At 38.6% G+C, this 26808-nt stretch overlaps 2 protein-coding genes across 2 annotated transcripts; both read left to right on the forward strand.

Annotated features, from left to right (window-relative positions):
• Positions 1-2752: 2752 nt before the first annotated feature.
• On the forward strand, positions 2753-3137 carry LOC143890842 (protein transport protein Sec61 subunit gamma). The gene is made up of 2 exons (XM_077395521.1): positions 2753-2854; positions 3022-3137. The coding sequence occupies exons 1-2, from the start codon at positions 2761-2763 to the stop codon at positions 3135-3137; spliced, it is 210 nt and encodes a 69-aa protein (XP_077251636.1). The 5' UTR covers positions 2753-2760.
• A 10688-nt stretch (positions 3138-13825) lies between these two features.
• Positions 13826-25726, forward strand: LOC143889881 (protein transport protein Sec61 subunit gamma). The gene is made up of 3 exons (XM_077394273.1): positions 13826-14018; positions 14170-14285; positions 25476-25726. Exons 1-2 carry the CDS (start codon positions 13925-13927, stop codon positions 14283-14285), a joined length of 210 nt encoding a protein of 69 aa, XP_077250388.1. The 5' UTR covers positions 13826-13924; the 3' UTR covers positions 25476-25726.
• Positions 25727-26808: the final 1082 nt, after the last annotated feature.

The raw sequence follows: 26808 nt of genomic DNA on the forward strand, positions 1-26808 counted from the left end.
AGTGTTAATTCATAATCTGATTTAAAATTTGAAAAATCCGAAACTGATAGTAAATAGTTTTCTAAATTCATGGAAATCTCACAGCATGCTATTTTCCCTTATCTCTTACTACTGTAGAAATTTCATGGAATTTAGATTTCTATTTCTAGTAGTTTCTGTGTTATTTTGCAATCTGGTCAATTAGTTGTTAAATCGAAATTAAATATGAGTTTAATGTAAAAAATCTGTAAAAATCTTCCAGGAAGCTACATTCTATCACATCTTGTTGCTACAGAAATTTCAAATCATTTCGAATTCGTTTGTAACAGTTTCACTTGTAAAATCACTCATATGGTTAAAAATTGGTAAAATCCATTAAAAAATTGAAATTAATTGAAAATCATCTTAAAATCTCTAAAGCACCTTCATCTTTGTGTGTGTTTGGGAGACCCTCCCGGTCTCATTCTCTCGTTAGTCTTCTTTGTGCGCCGTTTGGTTTTGGAAGAACGCCCTACTCGGCTTGGCTCCATACCCCTACCCTTATGGGTATTGGGTTGCACATTTGTTGCACCCTAGGGCTAGGTAGCTGTCCGGCCCGGCTGGGTGTTTTACCTCTGCCAAATGTGCAAATTCGTGTTTCCTTTTCTTTTAGAGAGTCTTTGACTCATCTATCCTTTAGTTGGTGTTATTGGAGTCTTCGACTCATGTTTCCATTTCTTTTAGAGAGTCTTTGACTCATTCGTTCTTTTGTTGTATTACTAGGAAGTCTTTGACTCATTGGTTCTTCTGTTGGCGTTATTTGGGAGTCTTTGACTCATTCCTCCTCTAAGTTGTAGTATTAGAGAGTCTCTGACTCATTTGTTCTCCTCTTTAGTGTTGTTAGTTCGGAGTTTCTCCTTTAGAGTTGTTGATTACTTCGCTTTGATTAGAGGCTAACTCAGTCTTATTAAAGCTTTGCTTGCTTGGGATCTTGGATCGTTTTCTCTCTTCTTGGGACGCTATCTTTCTTGTTGTGGTTCGTCTCTTTGAGGCGTTAGTTGCTTGTTTGGGGTTTCCCCTTTTTACTTTAGGGCTTTGCCCTAGTTTATGGTTATGCTTGTTTGTTCTCTGTAAGAGTGAATTCATCTAAAGGTCCTGAGCATTGGAAAAGCTTTAAAATCCAAAAACATTGGAAATTTAAAACTCAAAAACATTTGAAAACCTCTAAAAAGCCAAAAGTGTTGAGTGTTTTAGAAATAACAATTAGGAGAGTTCGTTTCGAACTACGTTGGCTTGATCCTCTTCCGAGGTACGTAGTGCAGCTTGGGATTTATATCCCAAGTCCAGCCAAACTTTTTTGTAAATAACTGTTTTAAACCTTCTTCAAAAACCTTTAAAATCTTGTTTTCAAAAGATCTTCCTCTAGAGTTAGGAGTTTCTCCTAGATAGAGAGTTTTAGAGTTAGAATTTTTCTTTTGATAGGTTATTTGATTGTTTGTTTGCTGTGTGCTTGTTTTAGAGTTAGGGGTCTGTCCTAGAGTTATAGGAGCGCCTCCGTCCGGTCAGTCGGCGATCCACATCGCCGAGTGATGACTAGAGTAGGATACGCTAGTCCACCCTTGGTTTTCCTTAGGAAATACAGCCTAGTCACACATAGATTGTAAGAACCACCTGCATTAGCTTAGGGCTAATCTGCATTTAGTTAGGGCATATGGGTGTCATAAAATCCACAATTCACTGAAATTTAAATAATCGTACAAGAAACTTTAATAACCGGTTCGGTCTTTTAGATCGAGTCTAGGATAGAAGTCTAGGTGTCTTAGGCATCCTAGCTTAGAATAGGCACGAAGAACTACGTTGCCTTGATTCTCATGGAGGCGGGGATACGTAGGCTTCTTTGGATGAATACCAGACCATCCGAGGACTCAGGCTAATAATTTAGAGTCTTAGGATTTGTTATGTAGTCATCGTATATTTTGATGTGTTTTCTTACTTTCTAGTAGTGATCCTATACCTTTAGCTATAGCTTGCATGTGTTTGCATATCAGAAATTAGATCATAGGGTGCATGTCACGTAGTTCGCTCATTAACAGAGAGTTGAATGAGCCATTTAAAATGAATTTAAAAGAGTTAACTTTTGGAATTGAAGACCGATTATCGGGCAGGAATGGTGCATGTGGTGGATAAATCCCCATACCTTCCATTCTTGTAACCAGGTAGCGAGTCTAGATTTCTGGTTAATTATGGGTCCTAGATCCCACATCTAGGTGGCGACTCTGTCAGTCTCTTTTGTGTGGAATTCGGATTGCCTTAGTGATCCCAAGTTCACATAAAAGATGAATTAAAATCAATAATAAAAGGCACACGCCAATCGCGTGGGTACGAGAGACCAAGAGATAGTGCGTGGCGGCTCGCGCCCCACACCCCTCTCGCGGGATCGGGTCCCACACCAACGCAACGTTTGATATAGGTGGTGATAAATTCGCACCCTCTGTGGGATAATTCGCACCACTGTAAAGGAGGGAATGTGGCAGACTTTAACGCCTAAAGTGGTGCAAACTATCCTACAGAGAAAGCGAATTTATCATCTCTCTTGATATAATGTCTCATACTGAGTCATCTAGTCAGAAAAATCAAAGGGAGTTTCTATTAAATAAGTGAAAAAAGTAGGGAGTTTGTGGTAAATAGCGTCAAACTACTATAAAACGCGTCAACATAAGGCTTCTTTCTTTACATAGTCATACAATTCTCAAATTTCTCCTTCTCCTCTCAGATCTAGGGTTTCTTCTCCTCCTTCTGAAAATGGATGCCATAGATTCAGTGGTCGATCCTTTGAGAGAATTCGCCAAGGACAGCTACCGCCTCGTCAAGAGATGCCACAAACCAGATCGGAAAGGTAAAATTACAGTCCGATCGCTCTTTCTATCGATTATTCTTTTTTTTTTGAATTTTTTGATCAAATCTTCGAAATATCATGTGGATCTTCGAAATTTAAAATCTCTCGTTAATCTTTTTATTTTTTCCCTCCTCGATTTGGTTTTGAAATCGCTCAATACGGTGTAGAATTCACGAAAGTTGCGTTTCGTACTGCGATCGGGTTCGTTGTGATGGGATTTGTAGGGTTTTTCGTGAAGCTGATCTTTATTCCAATCAACAATATCATCGTAGGTTCTGTCTAGGTAAGGATCCCAAATAACCCTAACTTTTCTTTTCTTTTTTGAATGGACGATTACTTTTCTCATTCATTTATTTTTAACTGTTGTTGAAATATTGGCATGCATGTGAGGAATTCTGTCATTATTTCATTTTTTTTTTTTAGTTCAAGGATGAGAATGTAGAAATATTACCACTATTGTAGCTGATTGGAAGATTTGGGTTATCACATGATTAGCAATTTTAATTGATAATCAAATTTTGAAGCTGTTTGGAATTTTATTTTATTTTATGAAATTGTTGAAATTAGCTGAATGCCTGTGCGGGATGCACGTGTTAAGATAGTATTTTTAGAATTAGTCTATAGAGTTCAATTATGGACGCATTAAAGCAAGGTTATTAGATACTGAAGGGAAACCCACATGCAAGTTTCCTTGCATGAATTAGTGGACCAATCGCTAATTGTGGTTGCTCCCTTTGGCATGAGCGAACCTGTTTTGGAATGGGTTAGGAATGAGGGGTAATATCCATTTATTGTAGCCTAGGAGGGACTCATGGCTAAATAATGGATGCAAAACTGAAATATTCTCCATTACGAATAGACGAAAACCATCGGCACAGTCTTGCAGAATTATAAGATAGTTAGAGGAGACATTATGCCTAGTTTTTAAAAGAAAAATAATGGTGGCAGAAGCATATGTTTGAACCACTTGTTTAATGATCTAAACCGTTTGGATGTTTGCGGCGATATGCATGTATTTGAGGTGATATGTTATGGGATTTGAAAGGATGTTTATAATCAAACAAAGAAGTGAAGTAGACAACCAACAATCCTCAGATTTTGTGAGCATTTCCCAAGTTGACTTGTCCTAATCGACTACTGGAAAGTGAAATACTCAAGAGGGGGGTGAATTGATTTTAACACTAAATTAGCCCTTTTTAAAAAATTACCTATGAACCCTAATTGGAATTTTTCTTCACTTAATTAAATATTTGGTTAGTGCAAATATAATTGAAAGCAAAATGAAACGTCAAACCAAAAACAATAATGAAAGTGCAAGACAAGAAAGAACACACCGATGTATAGTGGTTCGGGCAAAGCCCTACTCCACTCTTCTTAAGATCGTCCTTAAGGATTTCCACTATTGGAGACCTCCACGATGCCCAGCTCCGAGGCGGTTACACTTCCAAGGGATATTAAATGAGGATGCCCTTACACCTTTACAAAGACTCTCCTTCTCCGCCGAGTTCTAAGCGGTTGTTCTCTAGGGAATTAAAAAAGGAATGCCCTAGCCACCTATACAAGAAGTGAAGATTGAATAGCTTGGCTTCTTCTTGAAAGCTTGATGCTCTTTGTAGATCCTTGATTGCTCTTCAATGATCCATTGCACCCAAAAAGATGTTTTGTTCATGAAAAGCTGCCCATTGTTGGAAGAAGATCAAGACCAAAATCCATGAGTTTTAATATGGAAAAGACAAATAATTAACAAAATCTTTCATGGGTTTCAAACATATAAATGTATCAAGAATGAAATTGATGCAACTGAGGTAATGGGTTTACCATTTTCTACTGTATTTTCCCTCCAGTTTCCCTTGGAAGAGACTTGTTTGCTGCTCCTCTTCTCTCTTTTCCGTTTAAGGGCAGAGAGAGAGACCTGTGCCCTAGTTTTTATCTGTATTTTTTTACGCTTCACTCGACTTGTGAGAGTGGGGCTCACATAATTTGATGATCTAAACCATTCATTTGTTCCTCCTCGGCTCAAATTTTTTTTCAGTAGGATGATCCTAACCGTCCAATATGTTCTGTGTAAAATGAATGGCACGGTAGAGAAACCTCCTTGAAAGTCCATTCTTAAAAAATGAATGGTTAAGATCATCCAATTTTGTGCCCCTCAACCGTCCAATATTGATATATATGATGAGTTGTCATCGTAGCACAACTCTCATCCAACCATTGCTTCCATATTGGGGCCATTTGGATACGCGGATTTTAAAATCCAGGTTTTAGGTTGAAAGCAATGTACAAGAGGGTTCACCATCAAGCTGCTGTGTGCTCTTCCGACAGCGTTTCTTGGATTTTAGGTAAGAAATCCAGGTTTTTGAAATGTCTCTCACATCCTGCGATTTCTAAAACATGGAAACATGGGATGATCTGTTGCTCTCTCACTGACGGAAGAAGGGCAAGGAATCAGAAAACGACGGATGGTCCGCTTCCTCTCTTGCATCTTATCTACAATTTTGAAGAAATCCTAGATTCTAAAATCCACGTATCCAAACGGCTTAGGGTCATCCTTTCTTGCCCCAATTAAGGGTGCAACTTGGGTCAAACTCAACTCGAAACAGACGGTTTTAACTTGCTTGGGTTGGCATTTCCTTATGTTGGGTTGGGAAAAGCCAACCCGATTTAATTTCGGGTTGGGTTAGGGTTGAGGCCTTGGCAACCCGACCCAACTTGAACCCAGCCTCCGTCCTCTAATTTAATTGTGATTTTCTCTGTGCTTTGTTTTTTCTTGTACTATTCTGTTTGCCCTAGGAGAATCCGAACCCAACCCAACTCAAACCTGGCTCGATTTGGAAAAAAAAAAAAAACAGGTTAGATGGTTGACCATCCTCGACCTGAGGTCCAAGTTAGGTCGAGTTAGGATTGAGGGAATGCTATCTCGGGTTGGGCTAGGGTTGGCTGCAACCCTATGCAACCCGACCCAAGTTGCACCCCTAGACCCAATACATGATATTTTTATTTTGCCCAACTGAGAAAAAAAAAATTAATGAATTTTTTTTAGAGGAATTCTAGACTGAAGGGAGCCCTTGCAAAAAAGAGGTGAAAGGCTCTCCCATTGGCTGCACATCCCCATCATGCATTAATAACTGCCGAAAAGTCAAACATGATGGTGATTTGCAGCCATTGGGGGAGCCCTTTCACCTCTTTTTTGCGAGGGTTCCCTTCAGTTTAGACTTCCTATTTTTTAAAAAAATTAAAATAACTAATTTATTTTTCCCCATTCGTGTTAAGGTAATAGAAATACGAATCGGATTAGGAATTTAGGATACGTATTTCGATAATCCAACGCAACGTTTGATATAGGTGGTGATAAATTCGAATTTAGGATACGTATTTCGATAATCCAACTGTAGACACCCCATTTTGACCGGACCCAAGTTCGCTATGCTTGGGCGAAATCCCGTTCAATCATTTTCGTCGTGTTTCGCATTTTTCCGCTAAGTGTTGAGAAGAGATTATTCATAAGAATCCGACCAAGGGAGAATTTGGACCCGTTTGGTGGGCCCGCATTGAACATTTGTCTAAATTCGAATCAACCGGGGGGCCCACATTGTTTAGATCCGAAAAATTGAAAAACACCCTGATTGGTGAATTTAGTGTGTTAAATCCATGTGAGAACCCCCTCTATCATTGATTTATATGTTTTAGGTCATTAATATCTTGATCTGACTTTACGGATCATTAATCGGGACAAAATAAGCTAGGGTCACTTCATAGCCCGGACCCTGATTCCATTCCGAGACCCGATTTCCGTAAATCGTTAGATCAATGGCAGATCTTGACCTGGGTCTAACCATCCAAAACCACCTAACCTCTCCTCTCATCCTAACTCTCCAAACCTCACCTAACCTCACCTAACCTCTCCTCTCATCCTAACCATCCAAACCTCACCTAACCTCACCTAACCACCTAACCTCACATAACCTTACCTAACCTCACCTAACCTTACCTAACCTCACCTAACCTCACCTAACCTCCTATCCCATTCTCCTATAAATACCCTCTCATCCCACCATCCAAAGGAGGAGAAGAAAGGGAAGAACCCCTCTCTTAGAAAAAAAACCATCTCTCTCTCTCTCTCTCTCTCTCTCTCTCTCTCCCCATTCAAAGTGAGGAGAGCAAAGAAGAAAAAAAAAGATCAAGAGGAAGAAAAGCGGAAGCGATCGCACATAGGCGGGATTTTCGAGTTTTTCGGCTTTTGGATTCGGCAAGGAACTCATCACAGGTAGGTACACTGTGTTCGGAATTTTTCAGAATTATTTGGTATATTTTCGGATTTTTGCATGATTTTTAACGAAGAAAACTAAAAGATATACTAAACAGATTCCAAAAATAATGAAATTTCGTGGAAAAATAATATGATAATGATACATTCTACCATGAATTTGTGAGAATTTTTGGATTTTGTTTGGTGTATTATTTTACGCATTCTTTGAAAATTATCAGATTTTGGGAGAATTGTTACTGACGTCAAATCACAGATAAAATTCTCCAAATTTTTACAGTAGTCTTAAATTCTATACTTCTTGCTTCTGTAAAATTTTCAAGTGATTTGGATCTTGTTTCATATGAGCTGTAGTGTTAATTCATAATCTGATTTAAAATTTGAAAAATCCGAAACTGATAGTAAATAGTTTTCTAAATTCATGGAAATCTCACAGCATGCTATTTTCCCTTATCTCTTACTACTGTAGAAATTTCATGGAATTTAGATTTCTATTTCTAGTAGTTTCTGTGTTATTTTGCAATCTGGTCAATTAGTTGTTAAATCGAAATTAAATATGAGTTTAATGTAAAAAATCTGTAAAAATCTTCCAGGAAGCTACATTCTATCACATCTTGTTGCTACAGAAATTTCAAATCATTTCGAATTCGTTTGTAACAGTTTCACTTGTAAAATCACTCATATGGTTAAAAATTGGTAAAATCCATTAAAACTCATCGTGCAGGTGCAAACCGCGGGCAATGGCATTAACTCTTATCTTGTATTTTCCAACATCCATAGCCGACATCTGGATATTGCCATATCAGGTATGAAATAAGTAATGGAGTGAGAAAACCAGAAACCAATATAGAACTGAAATAAAATAAGTTTCAGAATCCAGATATTGTTGGCTGCATAAAACTCTGTTGGCAAACATATCAACCAATTGAATGTAGCTGAAGTCCAATTGGTGAAAATCATGCCCTGAAGTCTAATGAGTGAAATTCATGATGTGAGATTTTACCAATACTAAAGGGAAAAGCATCTATCTTAAAACAACTGAATAGATTCTCTGCCTAAAATGTCTTCATCCTTTTGTCAATGAACATACAACAAGTGAAGAACACATTTCTTTTTGGATTGACAAGGATAGATATATATTTTTAAAGGTGTTAAATCCTCTCGATTAACATCAACATCTTTTGCTACTCATATTGGCAGCGATACAAATAAAATACAAGTACCAAACATTAAGACTAATAATAGAATACAGACTAAAAAAGATGTAGTTCATTAATTTGGAAGATGTAGCACTAAAGTTTCCCCCTTCTCAACATAACTAGCAATTCTAAACTTGTCTGCTTTTCAACAGGAATTTCATGGTCAAAGGCTAATTAGTTGGCTACTAGAAGGAAAAAGAGTTGATCAAGAATTTCAAAGAACCGTTTCTACTCAAACTAGAAATACATTGCTTGTTCTCTGCAAGTTGGCATCCAAACGGTTGATCCTTAGAAGAAATATAATCTGCAACTCATCAAACCAAAACCCTAAATCTGAGTTAATTCTCAAATGAACAAGACAGAAGGGAAAATAAAAGTTTCATTCAGCCTCTCTAGCCCCTACACAGGGCTTCTAAATGATGGAAGGGTAAAAATGTACAAGACAATTTTAAAAAAGAAAATCAAATCACAACAGTTTGTTGAGAGACATACACCCAAGGTGAGAGCCGTATGCCTCACGTACACCTCTAACAGAGAGAAATGCGACTTAGAGACACAATCTCAAGCCCAGAAGGATGCACCTCACCTTGAGGCGTGCCTTGATTCCAAGGTTTCAGGTTTCGATTATGGTATGCGTTTCAGTTGTGACATAAATAGAAACATGTTTCTCGTCCTAATCCATCATTTTCCTCGTCTTTTGTGCTATATATTCCAAAATTTTCTTTTAATTTGATGTCAATTAGTAAACTTACGAAGTCTTTGATCTGCCCTTTTACATTTTATCCTTAGGTGAAGAAGAAGAATGGTGGAGGGCATGAATCTAGAATGCTCCACTATATGGATGGTGCATGAAAGAATAGCATTTCAGGCTACCCTTTATCCACATCAATGACATTGTTAACTTGGTCAACCTTACGAGTTTGAAGTTTCTTGTTTCTTCCTTGAATCATTTCTCAGTTTTAGATTGCGAAAGTTGTTAGTTAAGAAAACATCATAAAGTTTATTTTCCCCCAAGAACTGATAATAGATTGACTGCCCCTTTTTCTTTAGTGCATTATGATGCATGGGGGCCTATTAAAGAAATTTCTTATTCGGGTTTTAAGTATTTTGTTCTATCAGGATGACTTGGATATATTTAATGAAATATAGATCCGAGCAGTTTTCAATCTTTCAATTATTTCATGCATAAATTAAATCAGTTTGGTCATGTTATGCGATCTGATAATGCAGAAAAGAGAACTTGTATATATTTCAGCTTTACCTTGGCTCCAATGACATTTAACATTAAACATTCTGTTGTCATACACCAACAAAATGGGGTGGCTGAGAGATAGAATCGCCACCTTTTGGAGGTTAAGTGCACTATTGATTCAGATGAAGGTTCCTAAAATTAGTTTGGAGTATGTTACATAATGAATCAAATACCTATGAAAATCTATTGGCATTCTACATTCATGAAAGAACAAGAACATTGAGGTCGAATTCCATTTCATTATAGACATGGTCATGTGTAAGAAGACCAGTACTCCATTGGTTAAGTCTAAAGAATTACATGGTGAGGAGTCCACTGAGGGTTTAAGTAGAATTCAGTTTCAAATGACTTGTAACAATCATGACAGGACGATATCTATGATCTAGCTTGAGGGGTTGTTAGAAATCATGTAATGCAAGCATATTTACCTACTAAGGCTGTTCTGGGTATTTTGATATTTATGACTTAATATAAAACTTGGGGGGTTAATCACATTATTAACCTCCTCGTTTTTCATCCCTCATTCTTTCCTATTCCTTCTCTTATGCAACTTGCAACTCGAAAGCAGAATAAGATCCTATTAAGTGATTTTGCAACCCAACTAACAATTTTGAAATGTGACAAAATAAATAGAGATTTAGTAGAGTTAACTAAATAAGAGCTAACATGAACTGTCCCGATATAGATATCATAATACACCAAATATTTTCTAATGTCAAACAAAATCCAAGGAGGGTGTGGGAACACTATCCGACTTGGAACCAAGGATTCTGAAGGCATTTAATCTTTGTCCATATTAGCACCTATTGACATATTTGCCCAATTTTTGTGCCAACTAGATGTCATTTTGTATTGTATAAAGTATATCAATAGACAACTCGAACCAGTTGTTAAAGACCCCAACTAATAGAATAGAACCATCCACATAAGGCATGAAATTGGACTGCCATTTTCGTGAATCCCAAAGGTAAAAAATCCTGTCTTATGTAGGCCCTTGCAGTGATGCAGGTGCAGTTGAGGCAGAAGTTAGAGCAATGTGGAATGGTGTTAAACTTATATTTAAGTATGAAATGGCTAAGATCTAGATCGAAGGTGATTATTCCCTTAACAACAGCAATGGCTTTAAGGAGTATCATGCTCAAATGAAGAAACGATGGCTATCCTCTCCTAGTTTGGGTGTTGCTTCGTACATATTCATCGCGAGGGAAACAAAAAGGTGGATTTTCTATCCACTTTTGAAGTATCTTGCTCAGACTTGGTCGTGTGGCACGAGATACCCAATCTGTAATTTTCAGTTTGTTGCATGTTTCTCTTTTATTAATAAGCTACTTGTTTGAAGAAGAAAAAATCTAATGGCCCATGATGTAGTCTAAAAGTTCTTAGATGGCATCCATAAAAGACCAATGATAAGACTTCAGCTGGATCCACCTAATCTACGTTGAGTGAGTCATCCTCCACTATTGTAGGCCCTGCAAAACTCACAATCAGAAGCATCATTCAACAACTTAGCCCCAACAACTCGGCTTATGAGGAACCTGTTAGACCTCCAGGGTGTTGGGGGTTCCATGCAAAAGCATATATCCCACATCGGAAAAATGAAATGGACGTGGATGCGTTATAAGGGAATGGGGACCCTCCCTTAACGGCTAGCTTTTAAGGGTAAGTTCTATCCAGGTCCCTACACATGGCCCGATAACACCACCACGGTTCCTAATTGTACCACCAACTACGGCAGGCCATCGATTGCAATTCTAGAGTCGTCGAAGATCAGCTTTAGCTAACCTAGGGAGCAGTGGATTCCACCTAAGATTCGGAGGATAGTTTAATAATGAAATGCCATGGAAGAATATGAAAGAAACTGTCTGTAGGAGCAAACTGCTAAATACCTTACTACTCAAGCTTGCTATGAACTTCACTCTTCCTTTGAAGGTATGGATTGTGGATGTGCATGCTTTATAAAAAGTCCACAATAGAGCATCAAAATAGGAATTCTATAGGGTCTTGCCTCAAGTAGACCAAGGAGAGAAGACCCATGAACCAATCAATTCATTGACCATCCTTGACATAACAAAGTAACCCCAAACAACATTTCATTATTAGTGATTATGATGTGATTCAGTCATCTTAGCCGTTAGATTTAGTTTTCCTTTCTATTGCCCCAAATTTAACTTGAGCACCCTAGGTTCACATCAGATTTTCATCCATCAAATTAACTTCAACACAACTCCATTAAGGGCATGTGTTTTGAACTCCACAGATTGAAATTATAATGAGTCATACATTATTAAAAATATGAAATAGTCAAACAGATCTTGGCGTTGGGTTTTCTTATGTGAGATCAATTTGATCGACATCATGGATCAAATCGCAACATATTCTCTCTTAATGCTCGTAAGTCTTGCTCTCATCATTCACAACATTTGGATGACTTTACTCATCAATACCAGAGCTTCCTGATGCTCATTGACCTATTATCTCATAAGTGTATATATACCATAAGAATTATACCCTACAATAATTAATATAAAAAGTATGTTCAGCAATGGCATTAAGAACTATGAAAACACGGGTTAAAATAAATTGATCTTGTTAAAGTATAAAACATAAATAACGCCTTTCTCCAATAGCTTAAGCTTTTGGAGAAGTTGGTTAGTTAACATGGTATCAGAGCCAAAGGTCTCGAGTTCAAACCTCCCGGATAGCAAAAAAAATCCACATGCAATGGTCGGCCCAAAGTGGGACCACATGTGCCACGTGTTTGCCAAGTGGGACAATAAAACTAATCAAAATTACATACACAAATATAATGTATAACTATTATCAAGAAATATGATTCATAACAATAACATTCAGTAATAAAAACTGATGAACTAATAATATATTCATGACGGCATATATGTTCAATAGACCAGCATAATGAAAGTAAAAACTGAGAAAATGAATCAAGAAAAAAAAAGACTCACCATGATAATCCTTTTCATTACTAGGGAAAAACTGAAAATATGAAAATAAAGGAAAGGGAGCTGATATATTCGCCCATTTTCATTACTAGGGACACCCGATTCAAAACCTCCTGACCGGCTAATGAGAGTATCCGGTTAGATATATTTAGTCCTTTTAGGAAATGACCAAAATGCCCAAGCAACACTCGTCCCGCATCTTTGCCCATTACTCTCGCCCAAATCCATAGGAGCCCAAGTTCAGAGATGCCCCAGGAAGTGCAGAAACGCCCTAGGTCTCTCTCTAGAAATCAACAAATCTGAAAATTTTGTTCTTTTAGAACATTTTAATTTGTAACCCACCAACAAAACGAGGAAGATAGAGACCATTGCTGCTTAGGAGAAGAAGCTTTTCTATTTTGACACCCTTCTCACTGCCACCCAAGATTTTTTAACATAAACATAAACTTGGAGGCAGATTTGGGCAATTTATGGGAGCTGATGGTTTTCTCTTTCGAAACCCTTTGATCTATAGAGAATTGTGAATGATTCACAATATATGATTCACAAGTTTTCTGCACAAATTGAAATTTTACTTACCCTTTTACCATCAGGGTCATCAAGCCTGAGGCAGCTAAGGAACTTTGTACAGAGAAAACTTCTCTGATTTTCTAGATACAGAATTTCGATATGATGGCCCCATGCCATAAGAATACCATTTTTATGCTTAGTTTCTATATCACATTTGGTTCCAACACCCATTTTCTAGATACTGAAGTTGGGCTTTGCATTTGGGCGAGAGGTAGGTGAGAGAGACAGAAACGAGATGGGATATTGGATGCCTGCATGGGTGTTTTGGTCATTTTCCAAAATAATCCCTAGGTGTAATTGGCCACTTGCTTTAGCCGGGACAAATGTTTCAGAAAAGGTGTCCGCAGAATTGAAAGGGGCATATATATCAACTCCCTAAAGGAAATCCTGCTGCCTTATCCTATTCATTAGTGATAAGAGATGTTTTGACCAAAATACCCTTCATAGAAATAATAGCATTTACAAAATTTGAAGGGTATTTTTTATCAAACATTTCGGATCGTGACTATCCAATGGGCATCTCTGCCGTGCCCATACCCAATCCGAAATTTTTCGGATCCCAGATTTTAGGGTCCGAAATAAGCCCATGGATCCTATTCGTATGTTTAGATCCCGTTCATTAATGTTCGGATTCGGACGATCCATTGGACCGTCTGGATCCATTGACACCCCTACATACAATGAGAAAAATCAAAGGGGAGTTTGTGGTAAATACTACTATAAAACCCGTCAACGCAAGGCTTCGTTCTTTACACAGTCGTACGATTATCAAATTTCTTCTTCTCCTCTCAGATCTAGGGTTTCTTCTTCTTCCTTTTTCTGAAAATGGATGCCATAGATTCAGTGGTCGATCCTTTGAGAGAATTCGCCAAGGACAGCTACCGCCTCGTCAAGAGATGCCACAAACCAGATCGGAAAGGTAAAATTACAGTCCGATCTCTCTTTCTATCGATTAATCTATTTTCTTATGATTTTTTTTATCAAATCTTCGAAATATCATGCGGATCTCTCGTTAATCTTTTCATTTTTTCCTCCTCGATTTGGTTTTGAAATTGCTCAATACGGTGTAGAATTCACGAAAGTTGCGTTTCGTACTGCGATTGGGTTCGTTGTGATGGGATTCGTAGGGTTTTTCGTGAAGCTGATCTTTATTCCAATTAACAATATCATCGTAGGTTCTGTCTAGGTAAGGATCCCAAATAACCCTAACTTTTCTTTTCTTTTCTTTTCTTTTTTGAATGGACGAATACTTTTCTCATTCATTTATTTTTAACTGTTTTTTAACTGTTGTTGAAATTAGCATGCATGTGAGGAATTCTGTCATTATTTCATTTTTTTTTTTTTAGTTCAAGGATGAGGAATGTAGAAATATTACCACTATTGTAGCTGATTGGAAGATTTGGGTTGTCACATGATTAGCAATTTTAATTGATAATCAAATTTTGAAGCTGTTTGGAATTTTATTTTATGAAATTGTTGAAATTAGCTGAATGCCTGTGCGGGATGCATGTGTTAAGATAGTATTTTTAGAATTAGTCTATAGAGTTCAATTATGGACGCATTAAAGCAAGGTTATTAGATACTGAAGGGAAACCCACATACAAGTTTCCCTGCACGTGGGTCATCCGTGATAATTTCTTTGGATTTGCGTGAATTAGTGGACTAATCGCTAATTGTGGTTGCTCCCTTTGGCATGAGCGAACCTTTTTTGGAATGGGTTAGGAATGAGGGGTAATATCCATTTATTGTAGCCAAGGAGGGACTCATGGCTAAATAATGGATGCAAAACTGAAATATTCTCCATTACGAATAGACAAAAACCATCGGCACAGTCTTGCAGAATTATAAGATAGTTAGAGGAGACATTATGCCTAGTTTTTAAAAGAAAAATAATGGTGGCAGAAGTATATGTTTGAACCACTTGTTTAATGATCTAAACCGTCTGGATGTTTGCGGCGATATGTAGGTATTTGAGGTGATATGTTATGGGATTTGAGAGGATGTTTATAATCAAACAAAGAAGTGAAGTAGACAACCAACAATCCTAAGATTTTGTGAGCATTTCCCAAGTTGACTTGTCCTAATCGACTACTGGAAAGATCTCAAGACAAGGACTTGTCAAACTGCAACTTGCACATGACTCAAGCTTCAGTATCTACATAACAACATCAATCTTAGAGATGATAGAAGACACAAACCCCACAACAAAATAATATAACTCAAGGTTGTTAAACATAAGAACCTCACACTGGATAAGTGTTATCATCAAGTAAACATATAAGGGTGTGGGAAACTGGACAGAATCTAACACATGAGTTTTATTTGCTTTTTATATCATGATTTAGAACAGAACATCCAAGACATGGATGTTTGTTTTTCCTTAGGCGACCTCAAATTGTAAGGAGTCCTAAAATTGTGTGCTCGCCAAAAAAACATGTAGGGGAGTCCTGAAGCAATCAAAATGGCTTTCCTGATTTAGTATACCATAGTCTGTTATCCAGATGGCATTAACATCACTAGTGATAGAATCAATGGTGAATGAGACTCCCCCCTCCCGGTTACATATATAAAAAGTGCCTTTTTTTTTTTTTTTTGAGACTCCCCCAGTCACCACAGTGCCTTTGTTATATATATATATGAGAAAGTGTTCCTGAGCTATAGCTCAAAAACACATGTGACCCCACATTTTTGGGGGGGATCCAAAGCATTCATTTGGAAGGCCCTTCCACGGATAGGGTGTGTACCAAAAATCATCCCTATAGCTCAGATAAGCTTATCTAAGCTATAGCTCAGGACCACTTTCCTTATATATATATATAAGGAAAAGGATTGTACGCTCGAGTGCCCAATCACATGTGGGCCCACTTTGTTAGGATGATCCAAAGCATTCATATGAAAGGCCCTTACATAGATGGGATGTGTTCCTAAAATCAGCTCCATAGGATCATCCTAACCCATCCATTTGTGGAGGTCAAAATGGACAGACACTGTTTGTCCACAAATCTGCCCATTTTTGCCCTCCACTTTTGGAGGGGTTAGGATGATTCAATAGAGTTGATTTTTGGTACACACCCTATCTATGATACGGCCTTGCAAATGAATGCTTTGGATCATCACAAAAAATGTGGGACCCATGTGATTGGGGCACTCGAGCGCACCATAAGCTTGGTGCGCTTGAGCGTACAATCCTTTTCCTCATATATATATATATATATATATATATATATAGTGCCTTTTTAATTGCCTCTTTTTGTTGGCGATTCTGTCTTACAGACAGAGAGCTGTTCTTATTCCCACAACAAAAACTGTGGCAGATTCTACACATACAATGGATAATTGTTAGAGTTGCAAGGAGTCATAAAATTTTCAACATGCCATTCAGCACAAATATAGAATTATGTACGTCTGGGAGTTTTAGGCTAGGTGTTTCATTTTTTTTTGATAAAATGGTTCAACATTCTACTTTGATTGTGGCTCAAGGTATTATTCAGGTAGAGAGAGAGAGAGAGAGAGAGAGAGAGAGAGAGAGAGAGAGAGAGAGAGAGAGAGAGATCATCATGCAAAGAAAAAGAGGTATATGCATCTGAAAATTTATGTTATCTTTTCATGAATTCGCTAGTCTTGTTATGGAACCACAAATAACGTCATTATGAATGCATGCGTGTATATATATGTATGTATGTATGTATGTATGTGTTGCTTTGAGCCAACCATTGGGAATACTTCAAATCCGTTTATTGGATAAAGTTTTAAGTTCAACATTCTTTCATATTTACATCCCCGAGCCTGGTTTTAATGAAGGGCATGCATCTGTACAGGAATATAGTGAAGAAATCTGGCTGGGTGAAGTCCAATACATTAACAATTAGATAAAGCATTTTAAAATTATAACTGCTTAAGCACACTCCTAGGTGCCCTTTAAATCCTAACTGTAGTTCATACTGAACTCATTCAAACCAGTCAGCCTGCAGGGCCATGTATGCAGCTCATCTAACTGAACACGACACTGCAAGATCATGTACATTACATATGTGTGTGTGTGTGTATTTATGTACATATGTATATGTGTGATGCTCGGTCCTATTCATGTATTCCCGACCAAGAGGTTCCGGATATTCTTTTGGATAGGCCCTGAAAAGAGAAGGATAGGCCCTGAAAGGGGAAGTAAGTCTGGAATGCCAAGATATGTCTAGTATCTAATTCATCCGACCTGATAATACTATTTTGGGAACGCCCAATGCCAAAGTCACTGAATGGGGAAGCCGTCAATCCCTAAAACGAACTATGTAATTTACTTCATCTATTGGGTGTAGGGGTGCAACTCAGGTCGGGTTGAACCCGAATTTGGGTTGGGTTGGGTTGGGTTGGGAAAAATCAACCCATATTGGAAATCGGGTCGGGTCGGGTTGGGGTGTCGGGCAACCCGACCCGAAACCCGATTTCCAATTCCGATATGTGCTTAAATGTGCTTAAAACCCGATTTCAACTGAACACATTTCCCATTGAAGCTAGAAATGTGCTTAAATTTCAACATAAATTTATCCTTCAGTTCAGTTATAAAGAGTTTTTATATGGTGGATGCCTGTGTAGGAATGTGAGCAAAAAAAAACAGTGGGGCCCACAAAAAACATGTGCATGAATTGGAAATCGAGTTGGGTTGGAAAAATAGGTTCCTCGGGTTGGGTCGGGTTGGACCCAACCCGACCCGAGTTGCACCCCTAGTTGCGTGATAGGCAAACATTTTACTAGAGGTTTCTATGTATCAATCAACCATCATGTGATTTCTATTGAAGTATAGACAGGGGGGGGGGGGGGGTGCTGTGTTGCAGGACAATTTCAAAACGAACTCCTCAATCCTTATGTGGATAAAATCGCCAGGATTTCGTGATATATATATATATATATATATATATATATATATATATATATATATAAATATATATTAATGTATATATGTATCTATCTACACATATATCAATAAATTGAAGAAAAAGACAGTAAAAAAGTTCTTGAATTAATCCTCATGTTCCCAAAGCTTCTGCTTGAGTACATATAGTATTATCTTCCTCTTCTGTAAGGCCTCCATGTTTAATAGTATAAGGCATCTGAAGCGGCAGTTCTTGCCATAGTGCCTAAGGCAAAACTTGGAAATTACATGGGGTGAAATTGTAGAGGAAAAATAAAAGGCAAAGGGAAATAGGAACTTCAAAATTGGGAAAAAACATAGAAAATAATTCTCTTCGATTGAGAATCCCAAAAATGGAAATTAGGTAATCTAGAATTGTGTAAATGACAAAAAGATCTGCTTATACATCAATTAAGGGTTTGGTTACTAACGCAGAATAGGCTTGCTTTTTTCGATCTTTGAGTGGAAAATATGCAAATAATTGATTTTATACCTGAGAAATTGGTGCAAACCTAGGGTTTGCGGGTTATTTCGGGGAACCTTTTGGAGCTTAATGAGTTTATCTTCACATAAAATAGCACAGCCAAATCTCATCACAACCTCCCAGTTCACTCATCAATGTGTTGGAAAGCTGGCCTATGATCCCATGGTGGAAAAAGGGAAGATTCTATGGCATGTCACATTACTAGCTACAATATGGGTTCTTTGGAAAGAGCGTAATGCAAGGGTGTTTAAAGGTTACTCCAAGAGTGCTCCATTCATTTTCAACAAGGTGATAGCTAAATATGTAGTAACTGCCAATCTAGGGAAAATAGCCTCAAGGATAAGGTATATGCAAATATAACCATCCTCAGCGTATCGGTATCGGTGGCTCAAAATAGGGTTAACTATGCTAAATATGTAGTAGGAATGATCTTTCCCAGAAAAGTCAGCACATTGACCTCAAATTTCATATACTGGAGGTCCAAGAGGGGGGTGGAGAAGCTGGGAAGCATGAATAGTCCATGAAGCCGCAACCACCACTAATTTTATAGACCAAAGATAGAAAAATATGATGGAGATAGGCTCGGGCAAACCCCTGAACAGTAAGGTGAAGTTTAAGTGAAATAGATGTACGAAACGCATGGGAAAAGAGGTAAAAGAGAGGTTGTGACGGTAACTAGCGAGGGTAGTCACTAGAAGGAAAATAGATAAAGGGGAAATCAAAGGGAGGCAAAAGATGCAAGAAAAATAGAGTAGGGGACTGTAATGACAGACAATCCCCAAAACAATCTTATGGATTATGGGATTAGTATGGGAAGGAGAGGTCAGTGGAAGGGATAGGAAGGTGGGGAACAGCGAGGGGAAAATGGGGTGTTGCTGTCATAGTTAAAAAAACAGTCAAGTGACTGATTTGGAAGGGAAAACTGTGAAGGTGGTGGGAGAAAAGAAAGGAGGAGGAAGAAAGAAAGAAGGAAAAATGAAGAGGGGAAGGAGAAGAATAGAGGTGTAAAGCGGAGAAAGGGAGGGGGAAAAAGGAAAGGAGAAGACAGCCAAAAAAGAGGTAGACGAAGGCGTTTTTTAGGAGAGATATCTGAGAATAATGTAATTGATGACATGAAGTATTTTGATTAGATAGGAGGCTAGATGGAGACGGAAGCGTTGTGCCGTTGCAGAAAAACGTGCCCCTACAACCCGTAGATAGACTAGTAAAATGGAGCGAAAACGTGAAAGAAATGGGAGACATTATCATCTCCCTTTGCATTTATTTGAAGCATATGTATATATAGTAGTATACATTTTTAGTTTGGAATAGACCTTACTATTCCAGACATGTGAGATGTTTGGTCTTATTAAAATATTATGGATGGTTGTCTTATTTATCTACTGGTTTTTTTGTAGAGGAATGCTAGCATCAAGCGGCTATTTAGCTGCCCGAGTGCACTTGGGATCCTATTGGTTATAAATTTGGCATGCTGGCATTCTTTAAGAAATAAAATCTTTCTACAATTAAAGAAGAATCTCTAAATACTCAGTTTTGATATTTAATGAGATAGCTTTAAACGCTATTTAAAGTAGTTTTTCGTTGTTTTCTCTTTGGATAGAGAGAGAGAGAGAGAGAGAGAGAGAGAGAGAGAGAGAGAGAGAGAGAGAGAGAGAGGCCTTTGATTGGATCAATTGCATCTGTTGGATCTGTGAGTTTTATAAAACTTCCCATCGATGGTAGGCCCCATGAAATAGATGGCCTCGATTGTGTTTACCATTGTGAAGGCATGTAATGGATGGTGTACATACAATGGGCCTATCTCAAATCATTGTAGTCTAATATAGACTAGATTTGTGTAGGATATTTTATATGATGCATAGGGCGACCAAGAAAGTAGAGTGGGACCCAACTATTTGGATGATCTAGACCATTCATTTATTGATCCCCACCGTATGCAGGCCACGTCCTAAAAATCATCTCCATTGATGAATAAATGGATGGATCTCATAATAAAAAATGATGGATGGAAACCTCCATAAATTGAAGGGTCAAGATCATCCTATAGAAAAAAAAATTGGGCAGGGCCCAACAAAGGAATGGTCTAGATCATCTAAAACGGTGGGTCTGCTGTAATATTTTGGTTGCATGTATTATTTCCATCGAATCTTAGATTGTTACAAAAATGAAGAGCTGATGATTTTTGATGAATAATAGTCGGGAGAGATGACACTAAATGAGCCTAAGGTTCCACTTGGACGGTTTTAATCATCCAATGAGTACACCTTTTAGGCTTTTGCATCTCTTGTGAGTGCACTGGGATGAACGGTCCAGGTCATGCAGGCAACATGTGGTGGGGCCAATCATAAGGAGTTAAATGAGTGCCACATGTAGATGCATTACCATTACATAGTGCCCCTTCATTGGAAATGACCAAAAGGCCCTCGTCTCTCTCTCTCTCTCTCTCTCTCTCTCTCTCTACAAAGAGAAAACGCAATCAACGAAAAAACTGCTTTAAATAGCGTTTAAAGCTATCTCATTAAATATCAAAACCGAGTATTTAGGGATTCTCCTTCAACCTAGACGGATTTTATTTCTTAAAGAATGCCTGCATGGTAGATTTATAACCAATAGGATCTCGAGTGCATTCAAGCGGCTAAATAGCCGCTTGATGCTAGCGTTCCTCTTTTTTGTATGATGGCCATATTATTAATTAAAAAAGAGAAAGCGACCTGACTAAGAAAGTCAAAACTACAACGAGAAAGATTACAAGAAGAAAACTAGGGTACAAAAAAGTACAACACAGTAAAAAATCCAAGGCGGAAGCAAACCGAAGATCTCCAAACTGACTGATTAATCCCTGCTCGGGCAAGTCGATCCACCTCACTACTCACAGATCTCCATACATGCTCGAATCTAACTTGAAATCCTGCTAGCCGATCTTGGAACTCGTCGGAAAAAAACTCCGTTAACCTCTACGGAGGGGTTTGCAATCCATCCATCGACCCAATAATGTTGAGGGAGTCTCCCTCCATCATGAGGTGAGCCAAGTTAGACCTGTCGATGATCCGGATTCCTTGCAGTAAAGCCATGATTTCCCCCTCATTAGAGTCCTTGAAACCAATAGACTTTAAAAGCCCATCTCATCTGGCGCCCTTGCCTCATCTTTGAGAAGACCTCCAATACCAGTCGGGCTGGGATTTCCAATGCTGGAACCATCAAAGTTGAGCTTAAGCTAGCCTGGATCGGGGAGGGGCAATGGGCTCCGCCCTTTCGGAGCTGGAACAAATGTCCTTCCAGCATTGTCTCATGTACGAATTAGAATAAAGCTGCAACAATGGATAATCCTCATCCATACAATCTTCATGTAAACAAAGTAGGAGCTTTTGGCCACACTCTTGGAAAGCTGTGCGTTCCTCTCCTTCTACAGAACCCATATAGAGTCTAACAGCACTACTATTCGTAGGATTCTCCATTTCATGGGCCAATGCACAACATATCACAAGCAACCAAAAGGTCACGCAGCCGACGGAAGACCCTTGACATGCCAAATCTGTTGTGGGTCCCGCACCACACCTCTCTGTCAAACCTGCAATGCATAAACAAATAATCACACTCTCTTGCCTCCACATAGACCACAATGATCAATATAATATGCATTGTATGTGTTTGTTCTTATTCTAGCATTTCGTGAAATTCCGTCTTAAATTCCATCATTTGCATGTATATAACACAAGGGAAATGTTATCAGCACAACCCTGCTTCTATAATTGCAGAAATGCAGCATATCTTTTCTTTTTTAATTGGCCTGTCAGAGCTTTTTGAGAATGGTAATGACCTTTGACAGCTCTTTAAATAATTTTAGATAAGATTTTTTTTTTTTTTTTGCAAATATCAAAACATGGTTGTGCTGATAACATTTCCCTTCCATAAATGTATGTGATTTATAGTTTTTCCACGGAAATCTATCATCGAAACCAACATTTTTCCATTTCCGTGGCGCCTGGCAGACATCGAAACTGATATTAGACACCTTGGTAACGAGAGAAAAGAGAGGTATAAGGACAATTTTTAGATAAAATGAGATTTTTTAGGTGTGAGGGATGTGGGGAGGGAAAGAGATACATGAAAAGATTTTTTATAGGTGAGAGATGAGATAGAGCAGCAGGAGAGAGACGTGAGAGAGATGTGGGGAGAATTCTTAGGGGAGGAAAAGAGGGAGAGAAAGGCATGTACAGAAACAAAAGGAAGGAGGAAATTATAAATAGATGGCCTACCGTTGTCCCTTTCAAAAGTTGGCGGGAGTTTGCTCTTTATCTATCTATCTATTATAATATAGCTGGGGGGGGGGGGGGGGGGGGGGGGTTCACTGTTCACGCTGACGTGGACGGCCTCCCCATCTAGCTTATTATCTATGAGGCATCTCATTCAAAAAATGAATAAAAACTAAAATTTGGGATTGTTTCCTATTCTCCCTCTCTCTCTAAAGCGGGCAACTAAAATTTCGGGATTCTCTATTACGTTTTTTTATCCGCAGCTCTATTACGGTTTTAGCATATAAAACGAATAAGCAACTAAATTTTCATGATTCTCTATTACGTATTTTTATGGGCAATTCTATTATGCTTTTAGAATATAATAAAATGCATAAAATCTAGAATCCTGGATTGTTTCCTATTCTCTCTCAAGTGTGCGCCTAAAATTTCGGCATTCGAGAGCAATCAGTTCCTAATCTGTCTCTTCTCTCTCTCTAACCCGCCCTCACATAAGCTAATCAGAGTCCAACCTATAAAAAACAAGAGTGATCAGTTCGAAGAATCTCTCTCTCTCTCTCTCTCTCTCTCTCTCTCTCTCTCTCTCTCTCTCTCTCTCTCTCTCTCTCTCTCTCTTTCTTCCATATTCTTTCTCCTCCTAAATTCCTTCCCCCTCTATTTAAATTCCAAGGTTACCTATTAATCAATTCTTTCATCATTCCCATGCAACATTTCCAATCAAACGAGAACCAACTATTCCCATTAATAGTCTGTTGATATATACTTGTGGTGAAATTAATTTTTGGAGTTATAAAAGATATAATCATGCAAAGAGTCACTGTGCAAAATGGGGCCCAAATCGATTGGGTCTGTAAGCTATGGCCCAGATCAGATCAAAGGCGCGATTATGTTTGCACACAAATCCATGATCAAGTTTTATTTGTAACAGCCCGGATTTCTGGGTCGGCCCGTTAACTCAAAATATAATAATCTTACGGAAATAGAAACCTACATTAAAGCGAAGTCCATCATAAAACAAAATAATTTGTCTAAACATCTTCGCATGAAAATATGAAACAGGATAATCAATAAATCTTACATGACATGGAACAAAAAATTTAAAACAAATGCATGAAAGAAAAGTAAACCTAAAATCACTAAAACGACGCTCCTTCTCTAGTTCCCATCCTCGGCGTGTTCCTCTTACTAGAAAGTTGTAGATCCTTGATGTGGAAGGCACATGCTAGTTTGAAACATCAAATATAACTTTCTAGTTTACCATTTTTCCACATTCTGTCGTGTAGAAGTTCAAAAACTGAGTTAAAAAACGAGCTGCTGCATTGTGGCGGGAATGCACTTTCACATCGGATTTAAAGGAGACCTTAAGCACCACCAATATCTAAATGATAACTGTCCATTATTGATTCCCTCCTCTAGCCTCAATTAACTAGAAACCTTGAAAGAGCATCTTAGATTTGAAGCTTTTTGTGAATGAAGAGTGGATTGGCTGGATATATGAGCCATAAATTTTGATCTCCTTTTCTGTTCATGAACATTACAATGTTACATATAGTTATTCCGATTGGTCTTCACCCCATTTTTATTAATATTTAACTGCACTACTTGTATCATGTCCATGTTTCTAGCAAATCCAATATAAGTAAAGGACATATTTGAATTATAAATTCTCCTTGAATCTATTCCCATGAACTTTATCATGTTATTCTCTGCTCGAGTTTGTAGTTAATTAATTTAACCCCTCACTTTTGATCCCTTTATTTGAATGCTGAAACTTGTGATTAAATTAATGATAATACGTGTGCATAATGTGGAGTTATCCATCATGAGTTGCCAAGAGCATCCATGCATATTTTTGCCAAGAAAGTACAGGTTTTAAGGACTCATGCATTGCATGGCACTATGGAATGCCGTATACCTGTGAAAGGTGTGTTTATTCTGCGTCCTTATGGTGGCACATTAGAACCAAGGATTAGGGCCTGCGCATGGCATGGTTGGTCCCACTAGTATACAATATAGATGTATGTGATGGTTTGCAATTTTGCATGGATGATGAAAAATGATATTTCAAAGTTCGATGGTGTGGATGAGGTTGTTGAGAGAGAAAATCTCATATTGGTAGCCTTGAACTTGTTTCGATGGTAGCTTGTCTGGTAAACTGGATTTGATGAGTACGATAGTGAGGCTCGATCAATGGTGGCTGGGAAGATATGAAATTGGTCTTTCAGCTCCTAATGGAATCAAGAGCCCCAATTATGAAAAGATCTGGCACTTCATATGCGTGTGAATCCTATGTTTATTTATTTATTTTTGATGGCAGCACATATATGAACTGAGCGCCCTTTGGTTTAGTGGTTTCTTCACTGTTATATTTCTTGCTTTACGCCTTGTTTCTTAGTCAATTACCATTATCCAAATTTTAAAAATAAGTTACTGTTTGCTCTATAGAAACATATTTAGCAAGAGTATGTAATTTTTTAAATGACACAAACATGAGTATTTAGTATTTACAGGGCTGTTTATTGGAGAATTTCGGGGGCACATGGGTTTAATATCATGTACTAGTTTTTCTCCCATGCTGCACTGTTCTACATTCTTAAAAGTTCATGCCACTTTCTAGGGGCTTAAATCAAGCACAAATTTGTTATTTTTAATGAAAAACTGCTGGAAATGCTTCTAAAGTAGTTTAGTGGTTTCGAGGATTACTTGAACTGACTATCGTCATCTAAACTGCAGATGGTTTGATGATTCTAATGGAGTTTATAGATCACAGAATTGGTGGGAGGCAGCCCATTATGGTTCCCAAGTGTGAGAGACATTGCCAAACACTTCTTTTTTAACTGTTTGTTGGTTTTGGGTTGGACTTTTGCTTTCCTAGGCTCTTCTGATTGTCTTGAAAATGATCTCAGATTGCAGTTTTAGATATATACTCTTCTTTCTAGCGTAAGTTTTCGGTGAACCTTTTGGAAGGAAACCTTTGTACTACAGTCCTTTTTCAGCAGCAGGTCTTGGTCATCGTTTAAAATACGGGAGGCCGCCGAGAGGACGGATCTGGCCGTTGAGAGGACAGATCTGGCCGTTGCGAGACCGGATCTGGCCGGAAGAGTCGAGGGGCCGTCGGGAGGCCAGATCTAACTGTCGAGAGGCCGGATTTGGCCGGGGAGGTCGCTAGGAGGCCGGATCTGTCCGGGGAGACCGAGGGAATCCGGGAAGCCATCAGGAGGCTGGAGGCAGACACGAATCGGCTATCTGCCAGGTGAGCAGGTAAGGGAAGGAGGTGGGCGAGAAGAGGGAGGAGGGCGGGGGAAGGCACGTGTGCTTCCCGAGGAACGATCGGATGTTAGATCGGAACGGACAGTCGAGTCAACGGTGGATCCGTCTCCGATCGCCGGAAAAGTAAGGAAATTGTATAGATCGGCTGTAGCTCGCCTCGTCTGACGGTGGTACAGATCCGGCCACTTTTTTCCGGCTTCTTTCTTCGTTGCAGAGAGAGAGAGAGAGAGATCAGATCGGAGGGTTTTTGAATCGCATCTGCACCGACCTAGATCGGTGGATTCGCTGAGTCGACTCAGGATTTCGATCTCATCGGGTGGAGGGAGATCGTCCATTTTGGAGAGTGAGAGAGATTTGCGCCTCTGTTTTTCTTAAGGTCAAATGGAGGGCCTTGACTCTTCTCATGATGGCTCTGATGAGGATATTCCTCCCCACTCATTTGGGCGTCTAAACTTCTGGTCTCCTGGCATCAATGCTATAAAAAATTCTGCTGCAAGCGATTCCGAGATCGAACCTCTTTCTTTCTCTGATCTGGTCAAGCACAAGATCGACCTGATTCCTAATCCGAATAAGACTTTGCTGGACCTCCGCGCTCTCCGTGATGATGAAGGATTTAATAGCATTCGGTTATCAGTTCCAGAGAAGATGCGATATCTCAAGCTTATAGAAAAGGAGCTCAGCTCTCCTATTTCGAAAGCTTCTTCATCATCAAAAAAGAGAAAGAATGGGAGAAGAAAATCAAAGGCCCAACCTCAAATCCATATTGAGGGTGAAGAAGATATATACTCCCTTCTCA

Source organism: Tasmannia lanceolata, unplaced genomic scaffold, assembly GCF_043159265.1.
Source record: "Tasmannia lanceolata isolate RefF3 unplaced genomic scaffold, GAP_Taslan_0.1 ptg000013l, whole genome shotgun sequence".
NCBI lineage: Eukaryota > Viridiplantae > Streptophyta > Magnoliopsida > Canellales > Winteraceae > Tasmannia > Tasmannia lanceolata.

Bases quoted from the DNA above. Each gene is read 5' to 3' on its own strand.
- LOC143890842 (XM_077395521.1), top strand. From the start codon at position 2,761: ATGGATGCCATAGATTCAGTGGTCGATCCTTTGAGAGAATTCGCCAAG. The intron at 2,855-3,021 runs GTAAAATTACAG...AATACGGTGTAG, and splicing joins CCACAAACCAGATCGGAAAG to AATTCACGAAAGTTGCGTTT.
- LOC143889881 (XM_077394273.1), top strand. From the start codon at position 13,925: ATGGATGCCATAGATTCAGTGGTCGATCCTTTGAGAGAATTCGCCAAG. The intron at 14,019-14,169 runs GTAAAATTACAG...AATACGGTGTAG, and splicing joins CCACAAACCAGATCGGAAAG to AATTCACGAAAGTTGCGTTT.